Genomic DNA, 18,774 nt, shown 5'->3' on the forward strand with positions numbered 1-18,774 from the left:
ATGTTGTCAAGGCACCGGGTGCGAAGGGGTCTGGCAGAGCGGCGTGTGCTACTGAGGAAGCCGGGTGTGCAGCGGCAGGATGCGGGTGGCGAACGGGCTCTGGACGGCGCTGGCCCTGATCCTGCTCCCGGGCGGCAGCCGGGCCCTGCGGGAGGGGGAGTGCGAGGGTGAGCGAGGTGCCCGCGGGTGTCCCTGTCCGGGGGGCTGCGCAGGGCGGCACCGGCTCTGGCGAGTCCTTGGCCTCGTGGGGCTGCTCTTCGCCGGAGACTCGCTCGGCCGGTGGGCGGACTACCGGCCGCTGCGCGGGGCTGGGAGGAGTGGGGCTCCTGGTGGGGGGAGGGGTCCTTGAGCTGCCTGGGGTCTCCTGGGCCGGAAGGGGTTTCTGGAGGGGGTGCCCGGGCGGGAGGGGGCTGTCGGGGGGCTCCCTGAGGTGCCTGGCAGTCTCAGAGGGAAAAGGCCCTAGTGAAGAGCAGCCCAGGAAAGCGAAGGGAAGTTGCCTCTTGTCACTATCTGTTGGGTCTGGAACTTATCCTGCCTGAGCTACAAAGCAAAAATTAAGCTTTGTCCTTCATAGTAGCTTTCTGTTGTCTCTGTCAGCCTGTTTTAAAACACTTAACCAAAACTTTTGCTTGTTTATATCAGGAAGAGGGAGTCCTGATTTTGGAAAGATCTGTGGAGGGCCTCATAGTGATATCAAGCCAGGACTACAACTCTCTCTTACGTGCACCCATTTGAGAAGAGCAATTTGAGACCAGGGTCCAAATTTTTGAAGGTATTTTGATGACCATCTTCAGGTGTCTAAATACCTTTTAAAAATCTGTCCCTAATAGTGATATTTAGTACTCTGTGCTCTTGGTTTTTTTTTTTTTTTTTTTAATTGCTCTCGTTTCACAGTTCACCTTCATTAAAGATCCATTTAATACTCAGTTCTTCATTTCTCTGTTCTATCCTGGGTTTAGGGTGTTTTTTTTCTGTAATAGCTGATAATCTCCAAATAAAGCAAAGTAGGGAGGGTGAGGAATGTTCTGATGAAAGGTTTTGTGATATGGAAGAACTTCCCTAGCTAAGGAAGTGAATTCTGAACCTGAATATTGGCAGGTTAGTAAAGGAGAAAGTGAATCTTGACTATGTTCAAGTGTATTTGTAAATTGCAAGCCTGATCTGATAAGTGAAATGTAATTTTAAAAAACTTTGTCTCCTTACATGGCATAAATGATACCGTGGTGACTAACACAATAGAAATCATACAGTACTGGTCACCATTATACTCCGGTTCAGGTAATATATATTGTGCCGTTTATGCTAAAGGGTGCCAGTGTTCAGCTAATAATACAAACTATACACTGGGATCTTGGTGCACCACTGAAATGCATCAGCCTCTTAGGTTTAAACTACTTAACAGCACAGAAGAGTTACACAACAGTTCTTAAGTGAAGAAGTGAACAGATTCTGCAGATGAAACTTTAAGGGGAACTTTAAAGATGTAGTTATCCAATTTGGAATTTCCCTGCAGTTCTGGAATTTTGCACCACTACTGCTGCAAAAAATGCCATAGTCTCTTTAATTGGGGATTAATTTTTTCACCTCATCTGAAAGATGGCATCTCCAGTGCCCTGTAACACCATGCTGGAACTCAGGTTCAAGAGTAACTCAGTCACCAATATCATTCCCTGCAGCACCTGGAATCCAAATACTAGACCACAGCACAAGAACAGCGGACAGCACTGTGGGAGAAGTAATGTGAAATGGCCAAAAAAGATGCTATGCATGTAGAAAAAGTTCAGCTACCTATTTAGTTCAGGTTATGCTTTCTGCCAGTGTTACATATTTGGAGTGCAGACTTCTTCTTGGTTGTGTGGGGCTCAAATAGGTGATCCTGTATTTTCCAACTTCTTATGCCCTCCCTTGACTTTGGAATTGAGTGTAAAAGTAGTTGAAGGCCATAGAGATTGGTTGATCCCTTCTCCTGGTATCAGTAAAATGTATGGAAGCCCTAACCTGTGCCATTCCCTCCCCCAACCCCAGAGATGGGGTCAGGGTTGGGCACCTTGTCTCATCATTGAAGGTAACAGGATTGCAAGAGTGCTGCTGAGGGTCTCATTTGGCCCACAGAATTTTTCATACTGGTAATGTTGAGGTCAAGGTTGAGTTTCCAAAGCTGACATTCTTAAACAAAGCATTTTTTCCTTTGTAAACTGAGTGGACTTGATCTGTACATACTGAGAGACAATAAACATGGAGTTGACAGTGCCATATTTATTTAGAGTCTGTCATTTTCAGAATCGTTTTGCATAATTAAAGTGCTTAGATTGACATTGAGTTATTGTTTTGGGAGGGAAGGATAAGAGAGCCTGGGCATTAAATTGGCTCTTCCCACCCACCGCTTAGTGCTCCCTCTATTGTTTGTTGCTAGCATTGTATTTCCACAGCTCAGTGGTTCTCAAACTGTGGCCAATCAGCACAGAGCTGCAGTCCATGTGACATTTGCAGGACCACTAATGTAGTATTGGATGTGGCCCACAATGGTAAATAGGTTGAGAACCAACTGCCTCAGCTGAATCTGTGCTGCTCCTCCAGTACAGTACATGAATGTCATTGATGGGATCTCTCCTCAGGGATCTCAGTGGATCTGTTTCTGTTCTGTTCTAAGTATTAGCAAGACAGGGTGGGTGAGGTGTATAAATATGTGAGTCACCTGTCCTCATTCATGCTCTGAAAGATTTACTATGGTGTAATTGTCATGTGTACATCTCCAAGGGGATAGGTTCTTGATTGCTAATGCAGTGTCCTAACCTAATTCACAAACCCCTTCATTCTCTTGTTTTCGTATAGTTCTCCCCAAGTGCTACTTCCAGGTTAGTGCAAATGTTATGAATCTCTTCCCATTTTTCCCCCCTTTAGTGTGTGTTACATTCCTGGGAAGGTTCTACCAGAGTTTAAAGGACAAGGATGTTGAGTTCACACCAGCTAATGTTGAAAAAGAACTCTTGAAATCCTGCAAAGAAGCAAAAGGCAAAGAGAACCGACTGGTAAGTAACAGTGATCCATCACTATCTCTTTTGCAGAATAATTCATAGAACACCTGGGAGGTAGATAGAAACTGGGAAAGTCTCTCACTGAATGGTTGTGTATACAGTATAGGCCTATATAGGGAAGATTTGAGGAGGAGTGCAATCCCTCTCCACTATAAAATAAATAAATTGGTACCAATTTTCCTATTGCTTGAACTCATTTCTGCCTGTAATTGAACTGTCATGAGAGAGTTTTTCTTATTAAATTTTACTTTCTACTGAACCCCTTGAGCATTAGATGATGCCTCTAGATTGCTGTACAAATTATGATTAAATAATAATGCTTATCAACCCTTGAACTGAAAAATGGCAAAGGAAGTGCTAATTGAAAGCAGTCCAAAATGCTTTCACAATGAAGTGACCCGAGTAGAAAGGCCTTCCCCTATCTTTGAAGAGAACTAGGAGTGACTTTGTCAGACATACTCAGGGACATATTGTACTTCAGACAAGTTGTCCTTGAACTGAGAAAACTCTGCCTTCAGGCCAGCTCAGATAAAATGTCACTCGGGGGTACCAGGACAACCTACATCAACCTAATGAGAAATCAGCTTTTCTCATAGCTCTAATAGGACTCATGGAGAAATATTCTGTACCAGTAAATGTGAAACTGCAAAACCATGCGACCTAGTCTGTCAAAAATGTGCATGACAAAAGGCCAAATAAGCCATTTCTTGGTGGCATGTTCTCTCTGTTCCTCATGAGTGAAAATAAATCTTCCCCTGGAGCTGAGGTGCTTCCAAGAGGTGGAGTGAAAGTGGGGCTATTGCTCCTGTTCCCCCTTGTCAGAGAAAAACAGAGTTTCACTATTTGCTTCCACACCCTTCACTTTGCTTGCTCTAGAAATCTGAACCAAAGCAGCTGGTCCTCTCCTCTGGATGAAACAAATTCTGAGATAAAATCATGGCAAGACTGAGATTCGTATGGCAGAAAGCTCAGGGTCTCTGGCACAGAGGAGGGAGGAAGCACCCAAGAAAATCAGCTGAATTCTTCTGAAAGGATTCTTTTCCCTCAGCATCACTAGACACCTCATACTTTTCCTTTCTACCCCTCTAGTGCTATTACATTGGAGCCACCAGCGATGCAGCCACTAAAATGGTTAATGAGGTATCAAAACCTCTGAGTCACCACATCCCTGTGGAAAAGGTCTGTGAGAAACTGAAGAAGAAAGACAGCCAGATCTGTGAGCTAAAATACGGTGAGTTTGGGGAGACGTTAGCTATGGGGTTAAATGACTGGATTTTTCTGCAGTATGGACCTTTGTTCTGATAGATAACGCACTTGCCATCCGATCCCTTGTATGGATCTGTTTCTAATCTAAAACAGCCTAAAGTGGGCTTCTTTTGAAAGCTGATGAGGTGAAGCCACTTACTCTGCTGATCTTGCTGAAGAATTTAAGAGCAAGTATTATGACAGATAACTTGAGCTGACCCCATTAGAGATGTTTGAATGGTTAGGCCGTAGCACAAGTATGTGTAGTAAATGTTCCTGGAGGCTCCTAATAGGGTGATTAGGTGAAAGTTGCTGTGTCTGGCACTAATCCAACTCAGAGGGTTCCTGCACAGACATGGGTTTGTCTAGTGTGCAGCATTGCTTATGCCCAGGATTAGCCCAGACCCTTGCGGCTAGAGGGTGCCTAACTGCCTCTCTAGATGCCTAGGTCCAACATTTAAGCATCACTGACATTCACAAAACCACTGCTCAGCTGCTGCCTAACTCTGCTTAAGTCCTGATACTGCCCGACAGCTATCAAGTTGTATGGAGCCTTAGGTCATGCCTAAGCCCTGCCAGGATTTTCAAACAAGACAACCCCCACCTCCTGCCCTCTTGCCTGCAGGGCCCAATCCAGGAGGTGCTCAGAGCACACTCTTCATTTTGTTCTTGGCCATTTTAGGCAGCTTCCTGCTCAGGTTGTTGGCTTCTGAGAATCTCTTTCGTGGATGCCTAACTCTCCACATGCAATTGGGCTTCTTGTTATCAAACCCTATCAAAGACATTTACAAGAGATTATTTCATTTTTAAATGGTCCCTCCTTGATTCCCTAAAAGTCAGGCTTCCAGTTCTGATCCACTGAAACTGCTCATGACAATCCATTTAATGAGGTCTTCCTTGCCAAGCCTAATTAATGGTCAGTCTCGCAGCCCTCCATGATTATCCTCTCCTAAGTGATCTCTACCTTGCTGGCCACTCCTTCAGAAATATCTTAGTTGCTAGGCGTCTGTCCTTGGGCTCCATTTTTCTGTGTTTGTTCTCTGAGTATTCCTATCCACTCTCTCATCACCTCTATTTTGATGATTCTCAAACCCACCTCTTCTTCTGTGCAGGCCACATCTTTCTTTTGTTCTGTCTCCTCGTGGATATTTGTCTGTTTACTAAGAAGATCCATTTGTCACGTTTCTCTTGTCTTTCCTTCTAAAACCTCTCCTTTTACCTCTTGAGATGGAGAATCCACTGTCCTCTCTTATCATTAGAGTTTACAGCTCTGGGATTACCCTTGAATCCTCACATCCAGGCTTTCACTAAATCTTATGTTTCTCTCTAATAGATAAAAATAAAAATCTGCCCTTTCCTTTCTGTGCTTACTGCCAAAACCCTAATTCTTGCCTCGTTTCTGTCTTGCTTGAACTCTTGTAACCACCACCACCTTTCTGGTGTCCCAGACTCTCTCCCCTTCACTGGGTCCAGTCTTCAGCAGCTGAATATAAGAATGGCCACAGTGGGTCAGACCAGTGGTCCATCTAGCCCAGTATCCTGTCTCTGACAGTGGCCAGTGCCAGATATTTCAGAGAGAGTGAATAGCACAAGGCTGTTTTGAATGATCTATCTCCTGTCATCCTGTCCCTGCCTCTGGCAGTTGGATGGTTAGGGACACCTGGGTTGCATCCCCAACCCTCTTGTCTTATAGCCATTGATGGACCTGTCCTCCATGAATTTACCTGATTAACTTTTTTTAAGCCAGTTATCCTTTTGGCATTCACAGCATCCCATGGCAAAGAGTTCCACGGGTTGACTCTGCATTGTATAGACAAGTACTTCCTTATGTTTGTTTTTAAACCTGCTGCGTGACTCCTAATTCTTGTGTTGTGTCAAAGAGGTAAATGATACTACTTTGTTCACTTTCTTCACACCATTCATGATTTTATAGACCTCTATTATTACCTGGTATTTATCTCTTTTCTAAGCGAAACAGTCCCAGTCTTTTTAATCTCTCCTGATATGGAAGCTGTTCCATACCCATAATCATTTTTGTTGCTCTCCTCTTCCAATTTTAATATATCTTTTGAGAGATGAGGCAACAGAATTGCGTGCAATATTCAAGGTATGGACATACCCATCAATTTACATAGTGGTGTGATATTTTTTGTCTTAGTATCTATCCCTTTCTAATGATTCCTAACATTACCTTTTTTGACTGCCGCTGTGCATTTAGAAGATGTTTTGAGGGAGCTATTCACAATGATTCTCTAAGATCTTTCTGGTAACAGCTAATTTAGACCCCATCATTTTGTATGTATAGCTAAGATTGTTTTCCAATGTGCATTACTTTGCATTTATCAACACTGATTTTCATCTGCCATTTTGTTGCCTAGTCACCCGGGTTAGTAGCTTTTTGCAGTCAGCTTTGGACTTAATTATTTTGTGTAATTTTGTATCATATGCAAATTTTGCCACCTCACTGTTTACACCTTATTTCAGATCACTTTTGAATATGTTGAACGGCACATATCCATGAGGGACCCTACTATTTACCTCTCTCCATTATGAAAACTGACCATTTATTCCTATCCTTAGTTTCCTGTCTTTTAACTAGTTACTGATCTATGAAAGGCCCTTCCTTCGTATCCTGTGACTGCTTAATTTGCTTAAGAGCCTTTGGTGAGGGACCTTGTCAAAGGCTTTCTGAAAGGCCAGGGACACTATATCAACTGGGTCGCCCTTGTCCATATGCTTGTTGACACTCTCAACTAATTCTAATACGTTGTTGAGGCATGATTTCCCTTTTATAAAAGGAGTGTTGCCTCTTCCCCAACATACCATGTTTATCTTGGTGTCTGATCATTTTGTTTTTTGCTATAGTTTCAAACAATTTGCCTGATACTGAAGTTAGGCTTCCTGGCCTATAGTTATCAGAATTGCCTTTAGAGCCTTTTTTTAAAGAATAGACATTACATTAGCTCCACTCCAGTTATCTGGTTCAGAGGCTGACTTAAATGATATACATACCGCAGTTCAGCAGTTTTCATATTTCAGTTCCTTCAGAACTCTTGAGTGGATACCATTTATCCTGGTGACTTATTACTGTTTAATTTATCAGTTTGTTCCCAGAGCTCCTTTATTGACATTTCAGTCTGGGAAAATTCCTCAGATCTATCACCTACAAAGAATGGGTCAGGTGTGGGAATGTCGCTCATCCCCTGTAGCGAAGACCACAGCAAACAATTCATTTAGCTTCTCTGCAATAGCCTTGTCTTTCTTGAGTACTCCTTTAGCACCTTGATCATCTAGTGGCCCCACTTCCTGTTCATCAGGCTTCTGGCTTCTGTTGTACTTAGAATTATTTTGTATTTATTTATTTTTTTTCTTTTCCTGTTGCTCTGACTGCATCAGTCTGACACTGCCAGTCTCTTCACTGATTCCGAGTCCTTGTGCATGAAATTCAGCCTTGTTTGTCTTCGATTGCGATTCTCCTTCTTGCCTTGCCTCATTGCAAAATAATATCCTTTGTACTTGTGTTTAAGCCTCATCTCCCTTTTTCCCCTCCCCCTCCTTTATCTGTTTTTATATTTCATTTCATTTCTGTGAGGTAGGGATTCTCTTTAATCTCCACAAGAGTAGGCCTTCTCCAGTGAAAGACATTAAACACAAGCAACTCAATCAGTGAAGGTAACAAGCCAACCAAGTGTCTTTAAGAAAGATGTTAATTTTGACAGCTTCTAATCAATTTGTTATTGCTCACTTAAAATAACTGATGTTGCCCCCCCCCCCCCCTCTCTCTCTCCTTAGACAAGCAGATTGACCTGAGCACTGTGGACCTGAAGAAACTGAGAGTGAAAGAACTGAAGAAGATCCTAGATGACTGGGGTGAAACATGCAAGGGCTGTGCAGAAAAATCAGACTATATTCGCAAAATCAATGAACTGATGCCTAAATATGCACCAAAGGCAGCCAGTTCACGGACAGATCTCTGACCAATGTAGTGGCCTCTGTCATATAACACCTCGTACAAACTACATTAATCTCTCTGTTTTGTTTCTTTATAAAGCCTTTTTTTGTAACTTATTTAACTGGGCTCCCAAAGCTGTCAGTTGGAGTTGTGAAATGCTCATTTAACACCCCTGTTATGTTATGTCATGTCATGTCTCTAGTTTGTATTTCTCCTGATTTTGGTTTAGTTTAGGACATCACAATCTGTATGGGATTTTTTTTATTAAAGTAAAAAGAAATCATCTCTTTTTTTACACTATCTGAGTTGAAAGGAGTTTAGTGGAAATCACAAGCAGGTATGGCTATAGTTCAGCAGAAGCTAGTCTCCTAAAAATAGCAGCAGTGATGTGCTAGTGCACAAAGTTGAGCCTGTCTAACCCTGTGGGCATCTATACCTCCCAGCTGCTGCATAGCTGCAATCATACACTGCTGAAGGCTGATTGCAGGGTGTGTTAGAAGTTTGGTGTGATACAAGACCCTACACAAGCTTCACTGTGAGTCCTAGACTCCAGTTAGGGTACAAACTGCGCCTCTAGTGCTGTATGAGGCAAGGATAGCTGGGAGGGGTGAGACCAGAGCCTGCTTATGTAAATGCAGCTTTACCCTAGCCCTGCCTCCTGATTTGTAGTGTGTTTAATGGGTGTGTGGGTGTCCTAGTCCAGTGCTGCAGGGTGTGATGTACGCAGTGGGGCCTGGACCCTGGTAGGAGGATGCGTGGGGTAGGGGTGAAGCACCTCCCTGCAGGCAGGTGCAGAGATAGTCCCACGCAAGGCACAAGGATGCTTGCAGGAGCCAACGCCACTCGCGTCAGGAAGGGGCCTGGTCTCAGCCCCATAGCGGCCTGGCACTGTTGGCTGATCTCGAGTAGCAGGGGCCGCTTCGCTCCTGCGGCAGGGGGCGCTGTGCGGGGCCGGGCCACAGCCAATTCCCCTCACTCGAAGCCGGCGCTCTCCACGTTGGTCCCCTGACGGGGAGGGGCTGTAACTGTCACTTCCTTATTGGTCCTTTCTTGTCACATGACTCCGGCCGCGTGGGTGGCGGGAGGGTCTCCCTTGTCATGTGACAGGTGCCTTGGCGCCCGCTCGCCATTGCCCCTGACGCCACCATGCGGCGGGGCGCAAAATGATGACGTGTGGCCCGCGCGGCGCGGCGGCCGGACTCCGGAGCCGCCTTCGTTCCCTTTTGTCCAAGATGGCGGCGGCCGCCGGAGGCGCCTCCTGAGCCGTGGGTCCGGGAGCCATGAAGCGCGGCAGCGAGCGGGACCCCAGCCCGGGCGGGGCGGGAGGAGGCCGAGCCGCCGCCGCCGCCAAGCGGCCCCGGGAGCGAGAACGGGAAAGCAGCAGCCGGCGCGGCCCGCACCGGAGCTCGGGCGCCTCCCGTAGTAGCCGGGACAAGCTCCCGCCCGGTGGTGGCAGCGGCGCCTCCAGCTCCCGCAGCCACCGCGGTGACGAGCGGGCCGGAGGCAGCGACTCCAACCACCGCACGGCGGGGAGCGGCTCGGCCTCCAGCGCCCGCAGCAGCCAGGCCGCCCCCCCCTCCACTTCCTCGTCGTCGTCCCGGGCGCTGGGGGTCCCCAAGGCCAAGGCCCTCCCGGGGGCCGTGGTGGCCCCGTCACTGCTGCTGGCGGGCCCCCCCCCGGGGGCAGCACCCTCCCTGCTATTGGCTCCGCTGGGGGGCTCGCCAGGGCTGGTGGTGGAGCCGCCCGGCTCCTGCGAGTACAAGACGTTGCTGGTGAGTGGGCTGAGTGCAGCGCTGCCTGACCAGCTGCTGGAGGATGGGCTCTTCCGCCAGTTCCAGCGCTTTGCGAGTGGGGGTGCTGGCGACATCAGTGTGAAGCTTTCCCACACGCCCGAGCTCGGCCGTGTCGCCTATGTCAACTTCCGGCACCCGGGGGACGCCCGCGATGCCCGCAGACACGCCCGGGCCCGGCAGCTTCTTCTGTACGATCGTCCCCTCAAGGTGGAGCCTGTGTATCTGCGTGGGGGTCGCAGGAGCCGCACACCCCCACCTGTGCCCTCCCCAGAGCCTCTGGGCTACTTGCCACCCATCCACAGCACCTACCAGTATAAGCAGAGGTCGCTCTCACCTGTTGCCAGCCCTTTATTGAGGGAGCCAAGGCCCCGGCACGCTCATGCCGCGGCTGCAGCCTTTGCCTTGGAGGCTGCTGCCCTTGGGCTCTCCCGGGAGCGGGAGAGGGCGCTGGATTACTATGGGCTGTATGATGAGCGTGGCCGACCCTATGGCTACCCCATAGTGGCTGAGGAAGACCTGATGCCAGAGGATGACCAGAGAGCCACCCGGAACCTGTTCATTGGGAACTTAGATCATAACGTCTCAGAGGTGGAGCTGAGACGTGCTTTTGAGAAGTATGGCATCATTGAGGAGGTGGTGATCAAGCGCCCTGCTCGAGGCCAAGGTGGGGCCTATGCGTTCCTCAAGTTCCAGAACTTGGACATGGCCCATCGGGCTAAGGTCGCCATGTCTGGCCGGGTTGTTGGCAGGAACCCCATCAAAATTGGCTATGGTAAAGCCAACCCTACTACTCGACTCTGGGTAGGCGGCCTTGGACCAAGTACCTCCCTGGCTGCCCTTGCTAGGGAGTTTGATCGCTTTGGTAGCATCAGGACTATTGACTATGTGAAGGGGGATAGCTTTGCCTATATTCAGTATGAAAGCCTGGATGCTGCCCAGGCTGCCTGTGCGCAGATGAGGGGCTTCCCCTTGGGTGGACCAGAGAGGAGACTTAGAGTGGATTTTGCCAAAGCTGAAGAGACAAGATACCCCCAGCAGTACCAGCCTGCACCACTCCCAGTGCACTATGAGCTGTTACCTGATGGATATAGCAGGCACAGAAGCCTAGAGCAAGACTTAAGGGTGAGAGATAGGACTCCTCCACATCTCCTGTACTCGGACAGAGACAGGAGCTTTGCAGAGGCAGACTGGGCTAGCCCTGCCAAAAATGCTGAACGCAGAAATAACTTGGAGAGCTACGGCCGATCCGTGCGTAGCCGCAGCGGAGAACGTTGGGGTAGTGACAGTGACCGCAGCGTGCCCAAGCCTTGGGAAGAAAGACGGAAACGCCGGAGCCTTTCCAGTGACCGAGGAAGGACTGCTCATTCGCCTTACGAGGACAGAGGCAGGACAAAGGCCAGTGGGCTAGTTTTAGATCGCAGCCCAGACAGGGTTCGCAAAGAGAACAACACTACAGAGTCTGGAACAGAGAGAGACCAGAGTAACTCCCTTCAGAACAACCGGCACGTGTCTGAGGAGAAACCCCATCGTGAAACTTCTGATCTTCCTCAGCCTAAAAAGAGGGACAGCGAACGCAATCATCGAACTGGTGAATCGGAATCAAAAACTCACGAGGAGCCAAAATCTGAGACCAAAAAAGTAAAGAACTTATCAGAATTCGCTCAGACACTGCAACTTGCTTGGAACGGGCTTCTTGTGTTAAAAAATAGCTGCTTCCCCACGTCTATGCACATCCTGGAGGGAGACCTAGGTGTCATCAATGGGCTCCTTAAAGACCATTCATCTGGTGGGAAGTTAACACAGCTCAAGATTGCTCAAAGACTTCGGCTTGACCAGCCCAAGCTGGATGAAGTAACTCGCCGTATCAAACAAGGCAGTCCTAATGGTTATGCAGTGCTACTGGCTACCCAAGCCACCCAAGGAGGGGTAGGGGCTGAGGGGACCTTTCCTGTTGTGGAGCCTGGCTTGCAGCGAAGGCTTCTCAGGAATCTAGTCTCCTACTTGAAACAGAAGCAGGCTGCTGGGGTCATCAGCCTGCCTGTGGGAGGGGCGAAGTGCAGAGACAACACAGGCATGCTTTATGCTTTCCCTCCCTGTGAATTCTCTCAGCAGTACCTCCAGTCAGCACTAAGGACATTGGGAAAGTTAGAAGAAGAACATATGGTGATAGTTATAGTCAAAGACACTGCCTAGCCCACACCGTCTCTTCAGATTCCATGTTTTCTTTGTGTGTGTCACAACCCAGTTGTTTTTAAGGCCGATCATTTTGGTGGAAGCCCAGTAAACCTTAAACAAAACTGTAAGATTTTTAGTTTCCAATTTAATTTTAATACCATTTGAATAGATCCAGTTTTATTCGTTTTTTAATATGTGACACTGTCCACTGTGTTCTGTATTTTTATTTTTTAACTGTATGGAAAGTTGTCAGTAAAGCCTTGTTCACTGATGGATTTTTAATCTTGTGCAGTATCTTGGTTTTTATGGGCTTACAAGGGGCTGGTTCCCTGTCCCCCCAAGAGCTAAAAGATGATGCCTCCTCCCTTTCCAGTTTCTCAGACCTATATTTCCCCTACCTCTTTCCAGGTGCCCTGGAAGATTGGGGGAAGACTTCTGTATGATATATGAGAGACACTGAAATGTCAATTCATGTTCTTGGCCTGCTTGCTTTGTATATTATAAATTTGAGTCTTGACACTTTTCTGCTAATTCTCCAATATTTGATAGAGGTAGATAAGTTCCAAGGAAGTGAATCCTGATCAAAGTGACTTTTATTCATAGTTTTAATTATTTTTTTTAACAGCTATTTAACACTTGAGAGCAAAATGCTGCTTATAAAAGGTCACAAGGACTGACCAAGAAGCTTCAACAAAATATAGGTAGACAAGTCTTGACATTCCTGATAATTTTTAAGGGTGGGGAAGGAAAAAAAAATCCCACCTTTCCTCTTTGGAGAGAGAACCCTCTTGGGCCTCTGTAATACATAAACAAATAAAGGGCACAAGCTTAGTTTTTATTGCACTGCAGATGCCCTTTTGTATAGTGCAGAGCTCAACTATCTGGACAAGGTTAACTGCCATGGTTTTGCCAAAGTTAAATTGTTTGCAGGATTCTAAAGGAGGAAAAAATACCTTTGGCTGTTTAAAAACATAATTATGGACTAAGAGATAATTTTCCTAAGATCCTGGGACATCCTGCCACAGTAAGAGCATAAAGAAGGAATGAAAATTGGAATTGAAGAAGGGGCGGTTCCTTCTGGTAATCTGTGAGGTGGTTGTCTGACAGAAGCTAGGCCATTTGCCTCTCTAATTTCTCAGTATCTTAGGGTACATCTACACTACAGCGGGGAGTCGATTTAAGATACGCAAATTCAGCTACGTGAATAGCGTAGCTGAATTCGACGTATTGCAGCAGACTTACCCCGTTGTGAGGACGGCGGCAAAATCGACTTCTGCCGCTTTTTGTCGGCGGCGCTTACTACCACCTCCACTGGTGGAGTAAGAGCGCCGATTCGGGGATCGATTGTCGCGTCCCGACGGGACGCGATAAATCGATCCCCGAGAGGTCGATTTCTACCCGCCGATTCAGGCGGGTAGTATAGACCAGACCTTAATGATGCGGGTTAACCATTCCAAACTTGATTTAAAAGCCACACAGTTACATTATTTTATAATGCTGGTAGCCTTTAGCAGTCTTCGAGAAGAGTTTCTAGGATTAAAAAAAAAACCCAACCCTAAATTTAGCAGTTTCTTTGAATTTCCAGACTTCTTTTTTGTTGTAAAACAACAATGCTGGAGGATCCAAACATCTCTTTTGCACATGTGGGTGTGAGCCAGACACTCAGTGGCAGAAAGTTGCCAAAGACCCTTTTAAAACTGCTGTGAGCTAATACGCTCATTTGACTGGTGGCTGAAGCTATGTAAGGGGGAGGTTAATTCACACTAATAAAGCCCATTTATCCTGCACAGTTTCAGACGAGGAACAGCAGTGTTGGTGCATAGTCAGTTGCTTGTTTCAATAATGTAAACAATTTGTTGCTTTTATTTAATACTGCAATTATATTAAAATAGAGCTACTGGGTGAGTTTAATAATGAGGCTTCCATAATAATGCCTCCCCAAGTACAACAACATGTCTAAAAGTTAGAGGCTAGCTGGATTGACTAGGGCTTTCAGTTTAACTGTGTTGTGGCCAAGTCCTGTAGTGTTGATAGTTCCTTATGTAAGCTATCAGCATCTTGAAGTGTTACGTTTGTTTTTTTGAAACCAACTGCTATTAAATATTCCACATGGTCAGTGTTAGAGAGCAACTCTAGCTTTTGTCACAAACATCCTGTGTATTGAAAGTGCAGTTGTGAACTGAATCTTTTACTGCCTAGTGCTGTGAATTCTACTTGCTACTGCTTCTTCGGTTGAGTGGCAATGACTGCTTGTTATATGATCCGAGTTGGAAGGTTCCAGAGACAGATGATTCCCTGAGGCCAAAGCCAGAAAAATGTTACTTGAGCTCTGCAATGCCAAGGCCCAAGTAAATAGTAATTAGAACTTCAGATTATTAGAGCTTTAGCCTTGTACTGTTGCTTCCTGAATGGGTTTCTGTTCAATGTGGCTGAGTGTTTATGAATGGAGTCCATCATTCCCAGGATGTGGTTGTGCCCCTGGTGTCATGAATATTCAGACATCTAAAATTACTATAAAAACAGGTGCCTATTATCTGTCTAGCATCAAATGTATGCTAGGTGCAGAAAAATAAGGCCAAGGTCCTTGCCCCAAAGACTTCACAGTAGGTAAGGCATGGGGAATGTACTGACAAGCAAGTAATAGCACATGGGTGCTGCTAGGTCTATGACACTTTTTTCCAGCTACGAGAACCCTTCCTTCACGGCAGGGCCTCTGTGAAGATGCAACGAGAGGATGGCAGCACTAGGTAAGCCCAGCCTAGGGAGGTGCAACAGGTGGTAATGTCATGTGACCTTAACATCTCATTGAGTGTAGGAGACTGGCCCTATAGTGTCTTTTAGATACATACAGGGCCACAAAAGCATGGGTCTTGACAAATGTGAATCCTGCCTGACCTTTGTGAATAGATGAGATTTTTGGGGCAGAGGGAAAATGTAAGCCAGTCTCTGCAATGGGGAAAGACACCAAAACAATTCCCACCTACTCTAAAACTAGCAGTGGAAAGTGTAGTGTAGACATAGCTCCAGCAGTGAACTTTTTTGTTGCTGTTTTAGTAAATGCCGAACAGCAGCGTGGTGGTAAAAATGGTTCTGCCTTGTCTACACTAGGATTTTGTACTGGTTTTAAGAGCAGTTCAGTGGCCATTTTGGGGGACAGTACCCTGGAAAGAGAGCCTAGAAATCAGTTCAACCAGGCTGTCTTGCTCTACTGGAGAATTAGGTTGGTAGGATAGAGCTGACTTAGAGCACAAACTGTTCAATATGTCCATGCGCTAAACCACATATTGCAATGCCCCTCAGGTAAATATCCTGGCACTGCTCCCTGTGGGACATTTCAAAAACCCTTGATGCATTTATGTACTAGTGCCGTTAGACCAGCAATCCCCCCCAGCTGAAGTGGCACTGTAGGCAGGTTACATGCATGTAACCTGTTTGAAACAGTCTTGTGTAGGGATCTTTTTTAATGCTTAATTTCTCTGGGGTAGACAAAGTGAATTAGCAACTGTTGGAGGGAAGTACCACTCTGGGAGGGTGGGCAGAGAGTAAAGGCCATCTCCCCTTGTGGTTAAAAACACTCTACTCAGGGTAGTGCTGGCCTGACTCTGCCTGAGGCTTGAACTGAGGAGGAAGAAACTCACTGGGCTTCCTTGCTCTCTACTCAACATCATTCTTTTTGTGCAAACTTCCCATTCTGAATTCTAGGAATAGACAAGAGAGCAACCCACCAGGGTAAGTTAAGAAAGGTGTAAAAGTTTTCAGAAGAGAGATGTTTTCAGCCAAGTGGTGGCATGTTTTTTGAGCACCAGGCTGTATGTAGTGTGCTTTGTTAGGGCTTGGAATTTGATGTGAAGGTGAACTTAGTTTTGCTCTCTGTAATGAAAGCCACAAGGCACCTAACCTAGGTGATTTTTAAGGTGGGGCCCTTGCGGTCTCAAAAACAACAGCACCTCATTTGACTTATCTGTCATCCAGCCTGCATACATAACATGATCTCTTCCTCTCTTGTGTTAACCCCACTACAAAACCATTTATGTAGTCCCATAACCAGTGTAATAAATGTTCAGGTATATCTTAAATCACAGTAGTAAAGCAGTAAGAGTTTTGTTTCAAGGCAGACCAAGTATGCTGTTAATCAGTAAATAGTTGTGTTTTTTTACAAGGTTAAATCAAAACAAGGAACATGGAAGAGTTGCCAGGGATGTCCAAGGCACACCTCTGGTGGGCAGCCTTGAGTGAGTGAAGGACAAGTTCTGTCACAGAACTGAACATGTTTTGAGTTAACAGTTCTTTGTAATTGCAGCACTGCTTCTTCCTCCCACCTGATTTACCTTGTCCTTTGTGTTGCAACTCAGTCATTTCTCCCACAGATGGCTGCTTGTTGGGGTGTCTTGGGAGATACTGTGCTCCCAAATACTATTTGGGCAGGTCTGAGGGGGAAAACATGGGTACAGCTCACAGCCATTCGTAGAGACAGGACTTGTATTTTATTTTTTTAATAAATACACTTTACATTAAAGAAAGGTCTTCAATTTGCAGTTTCCACAGAGGGTTTGAAAGGGAGAAAAAAAGATTAAAAAAACTTGAATCACAAGGGGGAAAAAAGGGCCCAAACTGCAATCCCAGAGCCCCTGTCTCCATGAATACCAGGGTGTCAGCCTCCCCCTCTGGCTGCTGTCACAGCAAGAACCTCTGCTTAAAACAGGCTGGAGGTTCAGTTACCCCCTTGGGCTTTTCCCTAAAGGCAGGTGACACATACACAAGCTAGCAGCAGATGGCAACAGCTATTTAAAAAAAAAATTCTCAATTCTCAGCAATTTTAGAAACCATGATCCTCTTATTTCATTTAGTACTCTCAGTAAAAATGCCCCTTTTGTTAATTTTAAACCATTTTTCTCCCCCAAAACCTGACCCGTGGTAACAAGATACTAGATTGATACAAAGTTCAGACCCTTTTTACTATAACACCTGCCTTTTTTTTTCTTTTTTTTCTTTTTTTTTTCTTCCTTTTTTTGGTTTTATATAAAACTATTTTTGTTCTTTAGGAAAGAACTTTGTACAAAGAAAATATATTCTGAAATAGCTTCAGACGTTTCCGTGGAGAGGAGAGTCTCATCTCAGCCTAAAATTAAAAATTAAAAAAAAAAAAAAAAAAAAAAAGGCAGAGAGAAAGAGGCCTAACCCCTGGTCTGTTTATTCAAGCGCCTCGATCTGACCCAAACCAACAACTGCTGGGCTGGAGTTCATTGGATGTCCCAAGGGGTGCTCAAAAATTGCTTCCGGGTTGGTCTCTTGTCTTCTGGGAAGGGAACTTCTCCTGCTGCCAACACCCTGCGTGGTGGTCACTCCTCACTCATTCAGAGACAAGATTATGTCGTCTTCCAAGTCAGAGTTATCTGAGCTGTCAGCTGGAAAGGGGACACATGGTTTATTTGTTTGGTGTATGTGGAAAAAATGCAGATGTCAGGCCAGCTAAGTAATGGAGCCTGTTCTGCATCAGTCAGTTACAAGAGACTACCACCACCTGCTCAAGCAAACTGATCACAGACCAATGAACTCCTTAGCATTAGCAGCTAGAGACACAGCCTGTAATTGTATTTCAGGCCAGCAAGTCAGCTGGCGTAAGGTGAGTGCACAGTAGGGTTTTAGTGGATCAAAGGGACTGGTGCAATTTTACCTAGTATAATTCATGTAAGTTGACGGAACTCCCTTGCACAAGTGGGGCTGGAACTTTCCACCAGGAGGTTACTCCTATGTAAACTGTTTGCACAACTTATTGGGAACATATAAATGACATAACTTCATGTTGCTGGGATGTGGTTTTGCAACACAGTTATCCCACACATTATTTCAAGAAACGACATCCTACCTTGGATGTGTGGGCTCTGCATAAGTTATAGTTCAGTATGTAGCAAACTAGACACCAAAAGCTACATTCTTATTGAACAGTTGTTGCCTTTCCAGGCAGGGCACTGCTGGGACCTCATTAGTGAGGAAAGTCAATAATTCATTATATTTACACCATCATTTATAGCACCTCCCACAAAGCACTTCACAATGAAATAGCAGCACAGCACTCATTAAAGGTGACCTGCAGAGGATTTCTAAAAACGGCTTTTGCCCTTTTTAGCTTTGTGAGGCAGAATGAAGACATGAAAGTATTTGCCAAAAGTTCCATCCCCCCGCCCCACGATCACTTGCTTTAACTTTAAACAGGAAAGTCAAGTCTCCCTCAGCTGTGCTGCAGGGGAGTATAAAGTGGCAGAGCCACATACCATGAGTTCTCAGGCCCTAGCTGAAGTGACATGGTTACTGAATATTTAACAAAGATGGCCTTTCTCCTAAGTATTTGTTGAGTGCTATAGTTAACTAGGTGTTAAAAGCAGTTTTAAAGAATAACCAAAACTCACTCTCCCCTCAGCTTCTTAGGATTTCTCTTACATTTCATGAGCTCTCCAGAGAGCCTTCCAGGATAAGCAAAGCCTCATAAAAAGGGTGACAAACCTTTTAGGCCTTTAAAAAAAAAAAGGGGGGGGGGGGGGGGGGAGCAGCTCAGGCCACAAGCCTGTTTTTCCCC

The 18,774-nt window shown here is 45.8% G+C and overlaps 3 protein-coding genes across 3 annotated transcripts in view; 2 read left to right on the forward strand and 1 right to left on the reverse strand.

Moving 5' to 3' along the window:
• Position 1: 1 nt before the first annotated feature.
• Positions 2-8,515, forward strand: MANF (mesencephalic astrocyte derived neurotrophic factor). Its single transcript, XM_034776196.1, has 4 exons — positions 2-167; positions 2,902-3,029; positions 4,125-4,266; positions 8,073-8,515. Exons 1-4 carry the CDS (start codon positions 80-82, stop codon positions 8,255-8,257), a joined length of 543 nt encoding a protein of 180 aa, XP_034632087.1. The 5' UTR covers positions 2-79; the 3' UTR covers positions 8,258-8,515.
• An 875-nt stretch (positions 8,516-9,390) lies between these two features.
• Positions 9,391-12,482, forward strand: RBM15B (RNA binding motif protein 15B). Its single transcript, XM_034776195.1, has one exon. It carries the CDS (start codon positions 9,513-9,515, stop codon positions 12,216-12,218), a length of 2,706 nt encoding a protein of 901 aa, XP_034632086.1. The 5' UTR covers positions 9,391-9,512; the 3' UTR covers positions 12,219-12,482.
• Positions 12,483-16,665: 4,183 nt separating this feature from the next.
• DCAF1 (DDB1 and CUL4 associated factor 1) overlaps positions 16,666-18,774 on the reverse strand; it is a 113,703-nt gene continuing 111,594 nt past the window's right edge. The window contains exon 24 of the mRNA XM_034775400.1: positions 16,666-17,605. Within this exon, the coding sequence (XP_034631291.1) occupies positions 17,547-17,605 (59 nt within the window). The 3' untranslated portion in view covers positions 16,666-17,546. The remainder of the gene's footprint in view (positions 17,606-18,774) is intronic.

The sequence above is a fragment of the Trachemys scripta genome, chromosome 7, assembly GCF_013100865.1.
Source record: "Trachemys scripta elegans isolate TJP31775 chromosome 7, CAS_Tse_1.0, whole genome shotgun sequence".
In the NCBI taxonomy this organism is placed as follows: Eukaryota; Metazoa; Chordata; order Testudines; family Emydidae; genus Trachemys; species Trachemys scripta.

Excerpts from the sequence above, each read along its gene's own strand:
- RBM15B (XM_034776195.1), top strand. The coding sequence starts at position 9,513 with ATGAAGCGCGGCAGCGAGCGGGACCCCAGCCCGGGCGGGGCGGGAGGA.
- MANF (XM_034776196.1), top strand. The coding sequence starts at position 80 with ATGCGGGTGGCGAACGGGCTCTGGACGGCGCTGGCCCTGATCCTGCTC. Across the intron at positions 168-2,901 it reads GCGGGAGGGGGAGTGCGAGG|TGTGTGTTACATTCCTGGGA; the intron begins GTGAGCGAGGTG and ends TCCCCCCTTTAG. Across the intron at positions 4,267-8,072 it reads GATCTGTGAGCTAAAATACG|ACAAGCAGATTGACCTGAGC; the intron begins GTGAGTTTGGGG and ends CTCTCTCCTTAG.